This window comes from Pararge aegeria, chromosome 12, assembly GCF_905163445.1.
Source record: "Pararge aegeria chromosome 12, ilParAegt1.1, whole genome shotgun sequence".
NCBI lineage: Eukaryota > Metazoa > Arthropoda > Insecta > Lepidoptera > Nymphalidae > Pararge > Pararge aegeria.
This window is the reverse complement of record NC_053191.1, coordinates 1,603,678-1,621,216: the sequence shown is the minus strand read 5'-3', so window position 1 is coordinate 1,621,216 and position 17,539 is coordinate 1,603,678. Positions and strand designations below refer to the sequence as shown.

The window sequence follows — 17,539 nt, the reverse complement described above, 5'->3', positions numbered from 1 at the left end:
CTGGAAACAAGCGGCCCAGAACCATGAATTTTGGAACTCTCTACAGAAGATGGACGTCCACTGCTGGACATAGGGTCCAGCAGTGGACGTCCATCGGTTTAAGTGATGATGTGCTAACCGTGTTGGCGGGGCATCAATTAGTCGTAATGTGGCACTGATCCCCAGCTATATTAACCGAAGTTATCGATAACCTTGCTCTTGGGACGAGTTTTAATGGGTGAAGTTATACCCTGCTTACATCTTAGAATGCATCACTTACCATCAGTTTACGGGCTAGCCTGTAGTGAAATACAAAAAGAATTAAGCTTGGAAATTCTTAATTCTTTCAATCTTAGGGTGTTATTCTACATGTTTTAAAATTATTTGCAATATTGCCTGCCTGAGAGATTTCTGGTTACTCTGGTTGGTAAGGCCACCTTGTCTATCCTACATTTTAAGTTTATTCTTCTCCTGTCCATGTCTTTTTCTTTTTGTGATGTATAGTGTATAAAAAAACATAACAGTTTGAGATTTTTTTACAATAAAATCAATTAAATAACCGGAATGAGCCCGCATACTTTGACAATTGAAAGTGTACACTGTCAAACCTCATAGCTAACTTCAGGGTGTCGGTTTTTTGAGACGGTGTGCGCGCGCATAGTAAAAATTTACTCTCATAATTTTTACCTAACGCGCCAAAAGAAGTATAACTTCAATAAATATTCAACAGTTTGAATTAAGTAATTAGTGCTATCCTTTTCCTCTTATCTGAAGATAGCACTCTAGATCTCTAGACTCTTCACTCAGATATTGGAGATTGGCTTTATAATGCATAATTACAAATAAATTGCAACATTGTCACAGCAAGTCATGGATTGTAAAGGGAATTTAGAGTTTGAAGTCGCCAGGCCGGTCTGTCAAGTAAAACCCGATATAAACAATGACCCCATATTGATAAAAAAAATGTTTAAGATTTGTACTGGGATGGGAAACCTGTTAAATTAAAAATACGCATCGGCCGCAACACCCAAGAGTAACTGAACTTGAGGGTTTGGTATAAGTCATTGAAGGAAAGCGTTTGATTTCAACATGAATAATAATATTTAATAAATAAATATACCTACTGCGACAATACACACACCAACATCTAGCCCCAAATTAAGCGAAGCTTGTGTAATGGGTTCTAAGGTAAATGATGAATATTTTTATAACTAATATGCATAAATACTTATTATATATACCTATAAATACCCAGCCACTGAAACACATTCATGCTCATATAAACATTTTCCAGTCGTGGGAATCAAACCTATTGCCTTGGAATCAAAATTCAAAAAATTCGAAACTGCAAAACTACTAGATGTCACTACAGTCGCTGTAAGACTGATACAGAGGGAATATTATACTAATTTCTGCATCGATAGAATGAGTCCTCCAATACTAAGAGTAGGCAAAATGATATCGGTATATAAAGAAATAAAATATACTTTTTGTGCACCTACACATACCTACAATAGTATCAAAAAACTTACGTTGAACTTATAGTTTTAAAATTAGCAAATAGCAAAAAGCGGTAAAGTTGGTTACGGGTGTTCAGAAACAATAATATTATCTATGTAACTCTCTCTTGGGCCTTATTTATAATCTCGCAACGCTGAGGCAGAATCATAATGAGTTATTTAATTTCGTTACTAAAGCGTAACTATATATTTTAAAAGATCAGTTTCTGATTAAAAAATCTGTTTTAAATTCAAATAAAAAATTTCTTTACTCATGTAGGCCTATCACAGGCACTTATGAAGCGTTCATACATATTTGTTTACATAATTGTAAGGGAATGGTAATAACTGCGTTCGCCAAGTTTAACATAAAGCTACGAGGGTTCTAAACGCGCCTTGGTCTAATAAGGGCCCACAACAAACTTAGTCGGGTAAATATTTTTATTTCATCAAGCTTTTTTACGTAATTAAAATTGTTTTTCTTCTTCTAATATTACTGAAAGATATTATTTTTTTAACAAATATAACCTAAAATAAACTAAACTATTTAAAACTAAATAAAATCTAAAACGTCCTCGAAACCACCGCAGCGAGGCACAGTTTCTAAGATGCGGCAGCATTGCCCCTTTGGATGGCCAAACTAATTCGTTGGCCAAGGTAACTGCCCGCTCTAGGATCACCGGAAGACTCGATAACCGTTTTCGATAATTCTTTGAAAAGAGCTCTCGCCTCCGGACCCCACGGTCCCAAAGTCTCTACTCCAAAAGGCACAAAAATGAAGCTGCTATCCAGGTATTCCTATTTAAGCCTCTTGGCCTGCTCGGCACTGGTAGCAGCCGCACCTACCATTGACGAAGTGGCCTGGATGTGTGATGCAGCTAGGGTATCAACACAAGTTGCATCCCACAGAAGTGACCTTCCAAGCCTCCAAGGTATGAGCGTCATACCATCAGGTCTCTTGCCATCGCTCCGCGCCAAACCAATAGGTTCTAATACAGCTGGTACGTGAGCGGTAGCAAGAGATCGTCAGATGATGTCGTTGATGGTGCTATGGCGAGAGAAGCGACCAGCTAGTCTTTTTTTTTAAAGCTTTTTTATATTATATAAAGTTTTATAAAGCCGTTCGATATTTCACGATCATACTTAAAAATAAACCAAAACCTTAAGAAGCTAGATTAAATCTAGTAGAACTTAGTAGTACTATAAATTAATGAATATACTTTTATAGTGTACAAAAAGTAAAAGTCTAACAAAACAACGCATACATTTGGCGACCTTATCGATTCATAGAGATTTCTTCCAGCGAACCAAATACTATCCTTATCTATAGGTAAGAGTAGGATAAAAATTGCACCACGTCCCACGAGTACATTTTGATTTAGATTGGTTAGATTTATTAAATGACCATCGCTAACGCTTATGACTTGAGACATCTTTAGTTTAGTATCAGTTGTTAGAAATATCTCAATAATATAATACGCGTTCAGTGTGTGCTTTCCGCGGTATAGCGAAACACGCTCGCCACAAAAATGGCTGCCTAGAAAATACAAAGGAAACAACAAATAAAAGTGCAGTGAAATTTAAGAGTTAAGTTAAAATATTGACGTATTAAGGTTAGTATAGCACCTTAGATTTTTTAAAATACTTTCCAACTACTTCTTCAGTGGTGAATTGAAATTTTTCCAATGGGAATAAAACATTAACAACAAAAATTCATTTTTTTAATATAATCAAAAGTCATGAATCAGAAGAAGATAGGCCATTTCAGCGAGATTGAGTAACAGACCCATTTACAAAGTATTTAAGATTCTGGCTTACAGACTGTGCACCATTGTTATTTCTTTTTCCAAAACAGCAGCCACGGATACAACCTGTATACATTTTTTTTAAACTTTTAGGTTTCGCAGATATACGTATAAGACATCGAAGTACTGTGGCGCCATCTGTAAATAATTAAAACGCACGAATTGTTTTTAACGTATTGTCATTTAAAGAATAATTTAACACGGATTGTAACTACCAATAATCGACGTATGAATTCATATAACATGAATTCATATTATGTAATTTCACGTTTTATTTGGTCTCAATGGAGCACGGACGTAATATGAATATGGAAAAAAAAAATTGTTCAACAGAGTATAAAGAGCAAATAATAATGACTAAGAACGATTTGGTCTTTCGCACTAAGGGTTTACAGTGCAATATAAAAACTAGATACATAATAAAAATAATAGTAATAAACTTTTATTTCAACTAGTTAATCCTCATTTGTTAGTATTATATACTTATAATCTATGTTAGTAGGTACTTAACATCTCATTCGTAAACTTAAAACTAAAGCTACGAGGGTTCCAAACGCGCCCTGGTCTAAGAAGACGCCCACAACAAATTTAGCTGGGTGCTCTTTTTGTTATGACCATTTCACATTGTCATTTGATTGCTTGTCAATATTTAACAAGCAACCGAGCAATAAAATCAATATAAAAATAGCATTGATAATTTTGATATTGTGCAACAGAAATAAACCCAAAAATACACCTTTCTTGAATGAGACATCGTTTTATTTATTTGTTATAGCGGCAATATAAATACTCATTTTGTGAAAATTACAACTCTGTACCGGTGACGGTTCATGAGATAGATACAGTATGAAACACAGATGGTCCATGACTGACCACCTGACCAAAGCAGCGGCTAATTACAGAATCGCCGAAATAAACTCTAGAGCTGGTAGGATTAGGCACAGTAACAGCGCAATGGATTTGAACCCTCGACCTATGACACACGCTAAACCACTGCAACATGACGCTAGTATGTGTAAAGTCAGATGTGTGTACATTTTGATTAGCTTCAGTCATCAATTTAGATAAAGTGAGAAAATAAGGAAAATGCTTTCAGCAAAAACAGCATCTCTGAACCAACGAAATAGCGGTAGGTAATGTATTTGGCAGTGCAGAAGCGGTGATAGTCGAGCAGGTAGGACTTCGACTTCACTTCCGGGGGGCCGAGTTCGAATCCCGGCACGTACCTCGTTTTCTAAACTATGTGCGTTTTAAGCAATTAAAATATCACTAGCTTCAACGGTGAAAGAAGACACAGTGAGGAAACCTGTATACCTGAGAGTTCTCCATAACGTTCTCAAAGGTGTGTGAAGTCCACCAATCCGCACTGGGCCAGCGTGGTGGACTACGGCCTTAACCTCTTCTCGTTGTGGGAGGAGACCTGCGCCCTGCAGTGTGGACTATGGCCTAAACCATTTTCTTTTCTAAAAGGCGTTCCGCGTCTCTTAAGTTGACCGGTAATGGTTTGATAGTGATGGCTAGGTACGTTTGATGTTCCACAGATAAAGTTAAAATCGCAGATTTTGTAAGAACATATAATAAGCTTTGTTATGCCAATTTTTAACTTTAAACCAAAGAAGTCGCTTTACTATTATCGACGAGAGTTTTTCTAAGTTGTTATACCATCCATCTTTATTGCTGTGGTATTTTCCATGACGGAGGAATAATTTATTTAGTAAACCTAAGATATTATTACAGCAATAACCACGAACCTAAACTCTGTCCGTTTAGGTCATTACAAACCTAAAAAATCCTGTCAATAGCCATTATGTCTATTAATCTAAATAAAAACAAAAGGGTTTACAGAATTTTGACAAAATTCAAATTCATATGTCTCAGATATTATCTTCATTCACATTCTAATAAGAAGACAAGGCGAACGAAAATAACAAGACATCTCAAGATTGTTTATGTACGGTGTGTTTATACGAAAGTAAGCTAAGTTTTTGGTACCTACTTATAATACGTTGAACTGTCTAAAGATTATTTTCCAACTACCCTCTTTTCTTTCGAGTACTGTCACTTTATAAGGTAGCTTTAATAGGCTTTAATAGGGTATGTAATATTTAAAGTGCTCTGCGACTGTGACCGGTGTTGATTTTTGAATTTTAAATCGGAATGTTGTGAAGTTGTTTGCTGCCCCAATGTGTTAAAGTGAATCCATCAGGTCATCCGACTTCACTAAGGTAGAGTCTGCAGTTTCCCTCAAATGCCCTGCGCGGATAACTAAGTTAAAATTATTGCAAGTAAGTAGGTATTCCACTTACGAGAATTTATTTGTTGTTGTTATTAGAGTGTCGGGAGTCAGTCAGTCAGTTAGTCCCAACTTTGGACGTCCAAACGTCTATGGATACATTTGACGGCCGATTAGCACAGTGGGCAGCGACCCTGCTTTCTAAGTCCAGTCTGGGGGTCGATTCCCGGAACTGGGAAATGTCTGTGTGATGAAAATTAATGTTCTTCAGTGTCTGGGTGTTAATTTGTATATTATTTTCGATTAAGTATTTATGGATATTGTTCATAAAAAAAATTACCAGTTATCTTAGTACCCATAAAACAAGCTACGCTTATTTTGGGGCTAGATGGCGATGTCTGTAACGTCTTAGTATATTTATTTTATTATTTTTTTGGGAGTTCAACTTAGTAGTTCTACAAGCTTGAATTTGCTTATATATAACTGGAGAGTTTCATTTGTATGATTGATCATTAAAACCACGATTTAAACAAAGCCCTATAAATCTAACATTAAACCCAAACTTTAAACAATAAAATGTAGTGTTCTACCAGTCAAGTTCTTTAATTTGATAACCATATTGAGGGAGTAGTGAAAAAAATAATGTAATATGCCCTTTTGTGGTGGCAGCCATCTTGAACCGATTTTCATCTAACATGGCCAAGAGCACTCTCAAGTGATTTACCTTTTAAACAAAGAAAACGAAATCAATATCGGTTTATGCGTTCGGGCGCTACGACGATGCCCAGACACATAAGCCCGCACGCACGCACGCTGGCACGCACGCACGCACGCACGCACAAATACACACCAACTTTTGCGCGTCGGGGTTTCTAAAATATAATAGGATCGATCAAAATCAGTTCAGATTTGATTTAGGTAAAAAAGAGTAACATCGCTTCTGCCTTTTGATACTTAGCGGTACACAAGTACGGTTGTTTATGAATTTTGAACTGTAGGAAGTAGGTGCCTATTCCTTAAGACAAATACTAAGTACTATTTGGTACAAGGGAATTCACACAAAAGTTTAAAAGTCAATTATTTCGCACGGCACTCAGCTATTAACAATAAATATTTATCAAGATATCGTTAGCGAGACAAAAAGTGCAGCCATAAATAATAGAGGTTATGTAACAAGAATTCATCAAAAGATTTATACATTTTTTATTCTTTGTTTTATATTACGTGCATCTGTAATTAACGCAGTCTCATGAAATTATTAAAACTCATTGAAATCTATACCTGGTAATAAATTATATTGAAGTGTAGCGAGGTATGTCAGTGATTAAGATTGTATGATTAATTATTTACTTTACGATACCATAGCCTACTTTTTGTTAGTCTTATCGTTAAGAAAAAATGTATGAAAGTACCTATCGATTTTCGTGATTCAATAAAGATCATTAGTTTAAAACTATGTATTATGAACACTTTCTTCTTCTTTAGGTGCCTCTCCAACTAGTGAAGGTTGGCCGTCAGTTTTTGATACTTTTCCTTTTCTCTCGCGAGGCTAAACAGCTGGGCGGCACTCGCGATCCCAGTCCACTCCCTTATATTGCGCAACCAAGACTTCCTCTTGCGACCGATGCGTCTCTTTCCAGCAACTTTGCCCATCATTATCAGTTGCAGTAGCCTGTATCTATCATGCCGAAGCACATGCCCTAGATAAGCAACTTTTTTCTTTTTGACGGTCTTCCAAAGTTCGCGCTGACAACCAACTCGTCGCAAGACTTCCTCATTGGTAACCTTTTGAGTCCAACTAATTTTCAGCATGCGTCGATAGGCCCACATCTCGAATGCTTCTAGACGTTTCCTGAGATCCTCTTTGATGGTCCAGGATTCGCATCCGTAAAGAAGTATTGGCCATACGTAACAATGTAGAAGGCGTTTTCGTAATGCGATGTTTAGGCGGCGGCTTTAATAAAGTCAAAGTCAAAGTTAAAAAATATCTTTATTCAAGTAGGCCTATACCTACATTATATGAGAAGTCAAGGTAGTGAGATGATGGCGATAACCATATTCGTAAACTGAAAACTAAAGCTACGAGGGTTTCCAACGCGTCTTGGTCTAAGAAGAAGCCCACAACAAACTTAATTGGGTGTTTTATTTTATTTCACCATCTCATTGTAATTTAAAATTATTAGAAGAGCAACCTGGTTAGAGCAATAATTCACACCCAAGCTTTAATAAACCTTGTTAAAAGAAGATAACACCTAGGTACCGAGAAAGACGTACTGCCAAGCGAGCTCCACTACACTTACAGTGGAGATCACATTGAAGGGCTAACATGTGAAAAAAAGAGGTGTTATCAGTTGCGCGCTTTTTATGTTTGTCTGAATAATGCAAGCGCTTCAAGTTACGGGCTTACTTATTGTGGAACAAAACAAAACTCCTGTACTTTTCTACCGGAAACGCGTTAATAGGAAACGCGTTAATATGACAGAACTACTTTAAACTTATCAATTTAGTTTAATTTACATATTATTTTTAAATCCGCGAAATTGAAGCATCGCGGCCGATATTGTGCGCACAATGGACAGGCGTGCGAATGTTTTGTGCAATAAATCTGGTACCCACCATGTAAATGTTCATGACATTAAGTTGGTGGGTATTTTGATATAAATACAGCTGCATTATCGGTACACTTCACCCCGATTTCTGACGTCACCCGGACGTTGACTGTACAACGGTCCCGGAGGCGTTCGGACTACCAATAATTAGGCCAAAAGTCCACCAACACTCAGATTAACGTAGAACCGAGCCGAGGTCAGAGTCCTCGCAGGACCTTGCCGGCCTGCTACGGCGCACCTTCCCACCCGATGTAGTCGAGCCCTGGGGCTCTTCTCATGACGAGCTTTCGCGCTCGCCCCACTCCTCCGGTGCGCCGTAGCAACCCCTCAGGTATTTATCGGAAAGTGTCCATCCGAAAACTGGTACATTTCAGTCCTACATGGACTCGAACGATGCAAAGATACCTCCCGAGTCCCGGTGTCTTAGTCGTTATCATATGTGATTTAAATAATAATATATTAAATAGTTAAACACGCAGAAATATACACCTTGAAAGCTTGTTGACCATTAGAGCTATTTTTGGACAAATTGTAGCATATTAATTAGATAGCAAGGTACCGCGTCGTAATATTCATCACTAGTTTGAGAGAGGTCAGATGAAATTAATACGGCTAGCATGGGCGGGAGACGATTCCCCGGGGAAAGGATATAAATTTATCTTCTCCCACAGCTTTATCAACTCTCAGAGCACCGGCGCACAAGTGGAAATAATATTCTAATAATATACGTGTATTAATAAACGGGGATAAACTTCTCCTATTCCATGATCCAGTGATTTTACAGGTGGACACGTTAATTATATCCCATGTCAGAGGATTTAATCGGGGGGGTATAATTTTTATCTCCCGGCCGTGCTAGCCCTGCTGACCTGACCGGAGAAAATTCATACGTCATAAATTCCCAAATTGCCACTGCCGGAGATAGAACCCTGGAGCTCCCAATTATAAAACTATAGTGCCCACCGCTGCTAAGAACCAAAACGCAAGAATAATAAATAAATAAATATACTACGACAATACACACATCACCAGCTAGCCCCAAAGTAAGCGTAGTTTGTGTTATGGGTACTGAGATGACCGATGAATATTTTTATGAATAATATACATAAATACTTATAATATACAGATAAACACCGAGACAATGAAAAACACTTATGTTCATCACACAAACATTTTCCAGTTGTGGGAATCGAACCTACAGCCTTGACCTCAGAAAGCAGGGTCGCTGCCCACTGCGCCAGTCGGTCGTCAGAATAAAAAGAAAAGACGAATTTTACCAACAATACTTTTAATATACAATAATAAACTCATTATGTAGCTTTACACTAGTGGCGTACTTTTACAATAAAGCAGGAATCACAGGTTTATAAGATTTCACAATGTGCATTTTTACGTATATTTTGCCAACTGGGTCAGAGGGTTTAATAATAGAGTTCCGTAATATAGTTAATGATGTAACAGATTGCTTGCAGCAATAAGGCCGCCTTTGCATGTCTACATCGTTTACTTACTGTTACTTTTCCTGTATGTTATACGTGTCATAAATTGTTTCTTCTTCTTAATATAAGGTGGAACGCAGTGCCTTTAAATGTGTATCACGTGCACGCCCCTAGGAACAGCTATTTAACAAGATATATAACAACAATGTTTAACAACGTAACGACTATAAATTGTGCAACTGAATTGCACAACTACATATTGTTTGAGTATTTGTATAGCAAATAGTTGAACTAAAATAACGAAAGATAAGCGTCTAGTAGCTTAGCTAAGTTCAGTGGAATTCCACTAGATGGCGCTATATCCGACACCTTACTATACGATAAAATTATAATAACTTTTAACTACAGATCTAATGTCTTTTTATTTGTCTTAAATTTATAAACATTTACAATTTACTAATAGTGTCCATTTGTAAAATATTTATGCGAATATTCAAATATAAAAATTTATTACAAAAATATATTTCCAAATAAATACAGCATCGAAACTTGTCAGCGTAAGCCCGTAAAATTACACTCGCAATATCGTCTTTATCCCACTGTAATAGAGTTTTACTTAGTATGCTGCATACAAGAGATTTTAGCTCTCTTTGTGTACTAATAAAGGATAGTCAGAAGAAGTTTCTGAAAACTGACTGTGCGACAGACAGACAAAAAAGTGATTCCGTAGCTGTTCCGTTATTCGGTATTTCATTTAGAAGCTCGGAATCCCAGAAATAATAACAAAAAAGTGTACCTACGTGAAACTTTTTGTATCTTGCATAATAGCTACAATTGAACTAAATCAAATAGTACGGGCTTTTAACCCGTGATTTTAAACCTATACTTCTATGTCTTTGTGTGCCTTACCTTATAATTCTTTCTGTCTGCAATCGCTCCTTAATTTTTTTATCACTACATACTAAAAACTTTTTTTTAAACAAAATGCCACCCACTTGAATTTGTTAAGCGATCCAAAGTTTTTACTTATGAAAAAAATATCCGATATATCCCTAACCATTCACATAGACTTTTAACTTTATTTTGTTAAATTTTAAAGTATCAATGCGTTTTTAAAGATCTTTCAGGCGGATTTCTTTTTTTATTTAATAAATTTTGTTTTTCGCTAGTCATTTCGTGACGTCACTTACCAGTAAGACGACTACGACTAATGTAACATCGTATTATTAAAGCACATCATAGCGCATCGCATTATGAGCTTTATGCCATGTGAGATAAGGCATACTTTTCAAGATTTTGGAACCAGTACTATATGCAGCGACGGCCACTACAAATAACACTTTATGTCACATGATATAAAGCTCACGTTTACACAAACACGGCTAAAAAGCATTATCATCCTTCTTAGCCCGCTGCGTTCGTCTATTTGATAGCGCTTATCTCAAAAACTACTAAACAGCTTTCAATCAAACTTACACCCAGTTATAATCCTTCAGTTAGGTCCATATAACCCGCGCCATTAAAGAATATCTTTTAATATTAAATGTACGAAATGTGTTTGTATGTTTGTTTGTACTTCCTTCAAGCCCTAAACCAATCAACTATATATAAATATGTATATGTTATATTATTTCTATATAGAGATATTTGGCATAGAGTTTGTTAAAACGTTGGAGAGTTACATCATCATCATCACAACACATCAACACATTACCGGCCCACTACAGAGCACGGGTCTCCTCCCACAATGAGAAGGGGTTAAGGCCTTAGTCCACCACGCTAGCCTAGTACGGATTGGTGGACTCCACACACCTTTGAGAACATTATGTAGAACTCTCAGGCATGCAAGTTTCCTCACTGTTTTCCTTCACCGTTGGAGAAAGTGATATTTTAATTACTTACAACGCACATAACTTAGAAAGGCTTCTTAGAGAGTAACGTTACTAATACTTTTAACCCAGGAAAATATATGACTCCCACGGGATTTGTAAAAAACTGTAATAAACACGGAACAAGAACGCTGGTAACCGCTATGAGATTTATAAAATCTCTTTGTACGATAGAAGAGAAGAGATATACAAATATTTTGTTATAGATCTATTCTTTATGTGCGCGGGCGATATACAACGTGTAAATGAAAACCGATATAATACTTCAGAGGCTTTAGAGGTACATTATTTACTGTCTCTGACACTTATCTGTGAAACCGAAGTTTTTGAGCCATTGCCATAGTTTTTAGTAAAATAAATCAGACACAGCCCTATCATCACATGCAAAAGTAACATCAAGTGAATCCTGTCACTTTACTAGGTACGCGTCGCGTAGCGTAGGTTCTATGCACTTGTCGATCTTTTATCTTCAATAGGGTTGTCATAAGTAAACACCTAGAATGTTTTGAATTAGTTTGTATGGAAAAATAGATATCCTTTTTTGAATTTAATATTTTTACAGGGTGATTCCTTATGAAATATACTCATACACCCTTCAATATTATTTCATTATTCTTTTAGACGTTGTATATACTTGTAAATAGTAACTTAAGGCCACTTAAGTGAAGCCGGGGTGGAAAAGCCATCGTTACGTATGGAACCATTTTCTATAAGTTGCGTTCATCAGGAGTGTGACCCCCTTGTCTATGGGATACACTATGAGCGGTATGGAAGCTAGTCCGACCGCAACTGCCGCTATTTTTCTCGGTGCAGGCGCAATTTTTGGCACTTTCTTCGCTAGATACTTCTGTGTATAATGGCATATCCTGCAATAAAAAAAATTGAATTATACATGGCTTTATTTTTTTCTTTGTTTCACTACAAGTTAGACCTTGACTGCAAGCTCATCAGTTCAGACATATTTTCAATGGAACCAGACATTTTACCGTTCTGTGTAAACTACCCGTAATGGGCTCTCCAATGCAAGCAATGCACCACCAATTTTCTAACTCCAGATTTGATTAATAACAAAAACCCAATACCCAATATAGATATATGCACCTTCAAATAAAAAATAGCAATTCTGCAGAGCAAAGAAATAGCTATAAAAATCCACACATATATTTATTTATTAAACGGACTTATATTTAATCAATAAATCAATATATCAAAGTACAAGTGTCGACAAGTGGTCAAATTTTTGGTTTTGGTTTTGTATTATGTCTATTAAAAACGCCACTTCAAATGCACTGGTCAATCAATTTTATTGCATTGAAATTCAAAATTCATTTATTTCAAGTAGGCCTAGTTTATAAGCACTTTTGAAACGCCAAGTCAGTCTGTTTGTGGTGACTCTACTACAAGTTCGGAAGGCCGATTCTACAGAGAAGGGCTAAAGAAATTCTGCAGAATGCTCTTTTTCGACATCATTTTACTGTTTAAAATATTTAAAGTTTCCCAACTTGTGAGAGATAAGAGCGGAGCGGCCTGCTTTCAAGCAGCCTTATCTTTAAGAAATAAATCAATCTAGTAACTTAACCCTACATAAGTAGGTCCACAATTACCGTGGGAGTCATATTATAAAAGCCTATACTCATTAAAAAGTCTGTTACAAAGGCAATCTATTATTTTTTTGCTTCAAGGCTTTTGAAATAGTTTTTATTTATTTATTTATTGTTATAAGGTTACACTAAACAGATAATAACTAAAGATACATCTTAATATAAGTAATAACAAGTTTTGTTCTAAGCTACAACCCAAAGTATGTGTACACAGCTTGGAATTAAAACGAACAAAAAGTAAAAATAAAATTAAAGTTAAAACAGAAAATAAACACTTAAAAAATAAAATATAAACAGCTATAATTTATAAAAATATTTGTCCTTTTGTTAAAGACGACAATATTACAATTACTTGATACTAAATTATTATAAGTTTGAGTAACTAGTTTCTATAATAGTGGTAGTTCAAAATAAATAAAAGCAGATACCTGTTTATAACAAGACCGGGTATAGCTACAGATGCCAACGTCTGCCACACTAATGCATCACCTGTCTCAACAAAAACTTTCTTTGGCCCCCCTCCTTTCTGCAAAAAAACAACAAAAAAAATCTGCAACAGAAAGTTTAAGATGGATATCCATTAAAAATATACAGATTAAAGAAATTAAGTTAGTGCATTAAGTTTAAGGCATTGTCAGAAGCTATTATTTTTCATCTCAAGAATTACTATTCCCTGCTATTATATTACAATTTGTTTCCTTTGTCAATCTCAAAATAAACTATTTAGGAAGATTATAGACTATCATCAGGATGTCTCTAAAATGTTCAAAGTTTGTATTAAGCGAAAGCTTATAGAAAAATCCTATAATTGTAAAAATGATTATGTAATCTAGGGTGTGAACTATTGCTCTAACCAGGTTGCTTCTAACATATTTTCAAATGACAATGTGAGATGGTGATAGCAAAAAGAAAAATTGACTAAGTTTGTAGAGGGCTTCTTCTTAGACTAGGGCGCTTGGAACCCTCGCGTTAGGAAGCTTCAATTTTAAGTTAACAAATGTAGTTATCATCATCACTACTCACTGCTACTCAAAAGAGCCATCAATGTGCCTATTTGAATAAAGAAATATTTGACTGTGTATTTTAACTAAATAACATCACACAATGACTAAGACCCGTAATATTATAATTACAGGTAAATGGAAAAATACTACATTCTATTGAAACAAAATATTCCACTCACACTAAACATCTTCCAACTCTTGTCCACAGTATCAGCCAGCACATATGCGAAGGCCACACCGTAGGTGGCCCTTACCACTTTGACTGGAACCACTGGTCGGAAAGACTCCCCTACCTCATTGGAGTAGCCTGCAATCATGGATCTATTCAGCGACCATTATATTATTAGGGATGAGGGGTGAGTGAACTTTGTTTAAGATTTAAGCTTCAACAGTATGCTGATTATATAATTTTTATGTATCAATAGCATTCTCAGCATTTGCCAACAAATTAATTATAGATTAGTGTATTTTACTTTAAGGCTTTAAACCTACGACTGTTGTACTTGTACTGTGCAAAGTTTTGACTTAAGAATGACCCCTGTATATTCCATAATAAGATCCCTGAATAAGGATATTTTAATTATTACTATATTTATAATCAGACCACAGAGAACAACAAAACTGCTGTTGTTAAATTTTTAATCATTTTTTTTAAGCCCTTTGGCTGGAAAGCTTTTTAACACTTAGCAATTGATTTAGAGAACTACACTGAAACTAATTCTTCAATCTGTATGCGTATAACGTTATATACATTTCTCACCAATAAACCGCACCCAAGTGTCGCGAAACAAATCCTTTTCACTATCAACCATTGCGTTGAAGTTAGCAACTGAGATAAAATTGGTAGACTGATGACTTTTTATCTCATTATAGATAACACAGCTTCCGTACACACAATTAACCTACATAAGCACTAGATCAACAACATCCCAATTCCTAAGATACGAATTGTTAGGTAACAGTTATCCGAAGTATACTTCGCTTAAGCCTATATTGCTATAATAGACACAACACTATAGAGAACTGTGTTGGCTTTTTAACAAAATAAAAGGCACTGGAGGCAGGTGTACTTATGGAGCTTTTCTCTCAAATCGAGTTGCAAGCAATTTTAAAAATAGGTAAGTTAACATTTTGAAATTTGAATTTGACATTACTTGACAATTATTGACAGTAGATTTAATGCCATCCATTGACCACCGTCCATCGAGCCTTATAACGTCTGTCATTACACTGAAATGTTGCTACTATTTAAATGCTACCAATATAGTTATGTTTTATGATTATTAAGAAAGGCTTGCTTGCACTTTGTCTAGTGATTCATAAATGGATCGTATATACCTTTTTGTGACGGGAAAGTTTTTTATCTACTTAAAAAAAACAACGCTATTGGAGGTTTTCAAACGCACTTGGGTCTGAAAAGAAGCACTTATACAACCTACCCGGGTATTTTGAATAACTATGTAAGAATAAGACTATATGGTGGGTGCAATGTAACCAAAATGTGCAAAAAAATTTTAAGTTGTCAATGTTGATGTCAAATAGATTGTGTAAATAACATTAACATCATTAAAACACACTCCTAAGACAAAAAAACACCAAGAAAGATTTTAGTTACAATTTGCATAAGCGTCATTGATACAGACTATGCTTTAAGAATTTTTTTTTTTCTTCCAGTGTGAAAGTTACTAATGGTAGAATTTTCCTAAATGTGGTGTACATGTTGGTAGAAATTCGTACACAACGATCAGCTGTTTAATTCATTCAACCTTCATTTTAATTCAGTACTTATTTGACAGGTTGTGATAGTGATGTGTTTAGGTTATGTTTATATTATTTCTCGATTCACTTAAATGTAAATAATTGTAAAACACGCAGTTAATTAATCTACGTATGACAGACGTTATAGTTCATATAAAATCTTAAAGTTTATAATTGTCGGAAAAGTGATACAAGTGAAATTTATTCGTAAGTTACGCAAATTCTTCGTTATTTATTTTTAACCTTTGATGAAATTTCCTTTCGTTTATGTGTAACATTAATGCTAATTACCTGCGTCTTTTTGAAATAATTGTATAATTAGTTATAGGTATCTTTATTTAGATTTCCAAAAATATTTACTATTCACTTTAGTGATGTGCATAGATCTTAAGAAATAATATGTCGATGATGTTTGACTGCCTGCCTGGCCTTGCCTGTCTTGAGTAAACAAGCTTTTATTTAGGTACTTTAAAACCTTATGTGTTTCAATTATCTTAGACATTCCGTTGCAATTTCAGACCCATATTATTATTATCTATACATTACCGGAGCTCGACTTCACTTTCGAGGTGCCGAGTTCGAATCCCAGCACGAACCTCTTAATTTTTCTAAGTTATGTGCGTTTTCAGTAATTAAAAATATCACTTGCTTCGACGGTGAAGGAAAACATCGTGAGAAAATCTGCATGCCTGAGAGTTCTACATAATGTTCTCAAAGGCATTTAGAGTGTCCAACAATCCAAAACAAACAAATTTATATATGTATACTAGATACCGACTGCAGCGCCATCTTTCGGGCTGATTTGTGAATCTAAACCATCCAGGATGCCACCCAAACGCATACAAAAAAATTCATTCAAATCGGTCCAGCCGTTTAGGAGGAGTTCAGTGACATACACACGCACAGAAGAATTATATATATAAAGATATAATTTAATATAATAATTATCTTGTATAAGCAAACATATACGCGAGTACAATTACCTACGCGACGCAAACTCACACACGCACAATCATACACTCAATCATCGGACACAACAATTTAAGGAGAGCACTGTCGCCTGTAATACAGGTTTTTACCTAAATCAGGGACAGTAGATTTTAAATGGCACCATTACATACATTTATTACATACACACCAATATAATTTGTGAGGTACGCATTTGTTTGTAAGTATAAATATTATAAAAAAATCCGCATTGGACCAGCGTGGCGTACTCCGGGCTAAACCCTATGGTGGGCCGAGACCCGTAATACGCCTGAACTTCAGGCGTGGCTTTAATATAACCCTTAATATAAACAACTTTTTCCCGCTTTAAACAATAGCATTTGCTTTACCTACATATACGATGTGTGTATTTCCGTAGTATATATTTATTCTAGCCCCAAAGTAAGCGTAGCTTGTTTTATGGATACTAAGTTGACTGATGAATATTTTTTAATGAATGATATACATAAATACTTATTATGTACAGATGAACACCCAGACACTGAAAACAGTCATGTTATAGAACAATAATATAACTTGTAAGGAGCGAAAAGACATAGTTAGTCTTTCTGTTGAACGCACTGTAGAACTATCTTGTGTGGAGCTGGAGCGATTTATAATAGTGTGTGTATATCGTCCCCCCTCAGGTGATTTTAGCCTTGTATGTAATGTGATGTAATGGAAGATGTGCTTAAGCGATTGTCTGTATCCACAAATAGCAATAGTATGCGGGGAT

General features: G+C 35.6%; 2 protein-coding genes across 3 annotated transcripts in view; one reads left to right on the top strand and one right to left on the bottom strand.

Annotated features, from left to right (window-relative positions):
• Positions 1-11,991: 11,991 nt before the first annotated feature.
• On the bottom strand, positions 11,992-15,193 carry LOC120627853 (mitochondrial fission process protein 1). Its single transcript, XM_039895950.1, has 4 exons — positions 14,819-15,193; positions 14,238-14,365; positions 13,483-13,580; positions 11,992-12,319 (listed from the first exon to the last, which is right to left on the bottom strand). Exons 1-4 carry the CDS (start codon positions 14,868-14,870, stop codon positions 12,142-12,144), a joined length of 456 nt encoding a protein of 151 aa, XP_039751884.1. The 5' UTR covers positions 14,871-15,193; the 3' UTR covers positions 11,992-12,141.
• Positions 14,346-17,539, top strand: part of LOC120627850 (prestin) — a 58,744-nt gene continuing 55,550 nt past the window's right edge. The window contains exon 1 of one of the 2 annotated variants that reach the window (XM_039895948.1): positions 14,346-14,414. In XM_039895948.1, the coding sequence (XP_039751882.1) occupies positions 14,374-14,414 (41 nt within the window). In that variant the 5' untranslated portion in view covers positions 14,346-14,373. Of the gene's footprint in view, positions 14,415-15,899; positions 16,024-17,539 lie in introns of those variants that run through there. The other variant, XM_039895945.1, reaches the window with a different exon arrangement.

Bases quoted from the DNA above. Each gene is read 5' to 3' on its own strand.
- LOC120627853 (XM_039895950.1), bottom strand. From the start codon at position 14,870: ATGGTTGATAGTGAAAAGGATTTGTTTCGCGACACTTGGGTGCGGTTT. The intron at 13,581-14,237 runs GTGAGTGGAATA...GTTTTTTTGCAG, and splicing joins AGAGTTGGAAGATGTTTAGT to AAAGGAGGGGGGCCAAAGAA. The intron at 12,320-13,482 runs GTATCTGCTTTT...TTTTTATTGCAG, and splicing joins CCCGGTCTTGTTATAAACAG to GATATGCCATTATACACAGA.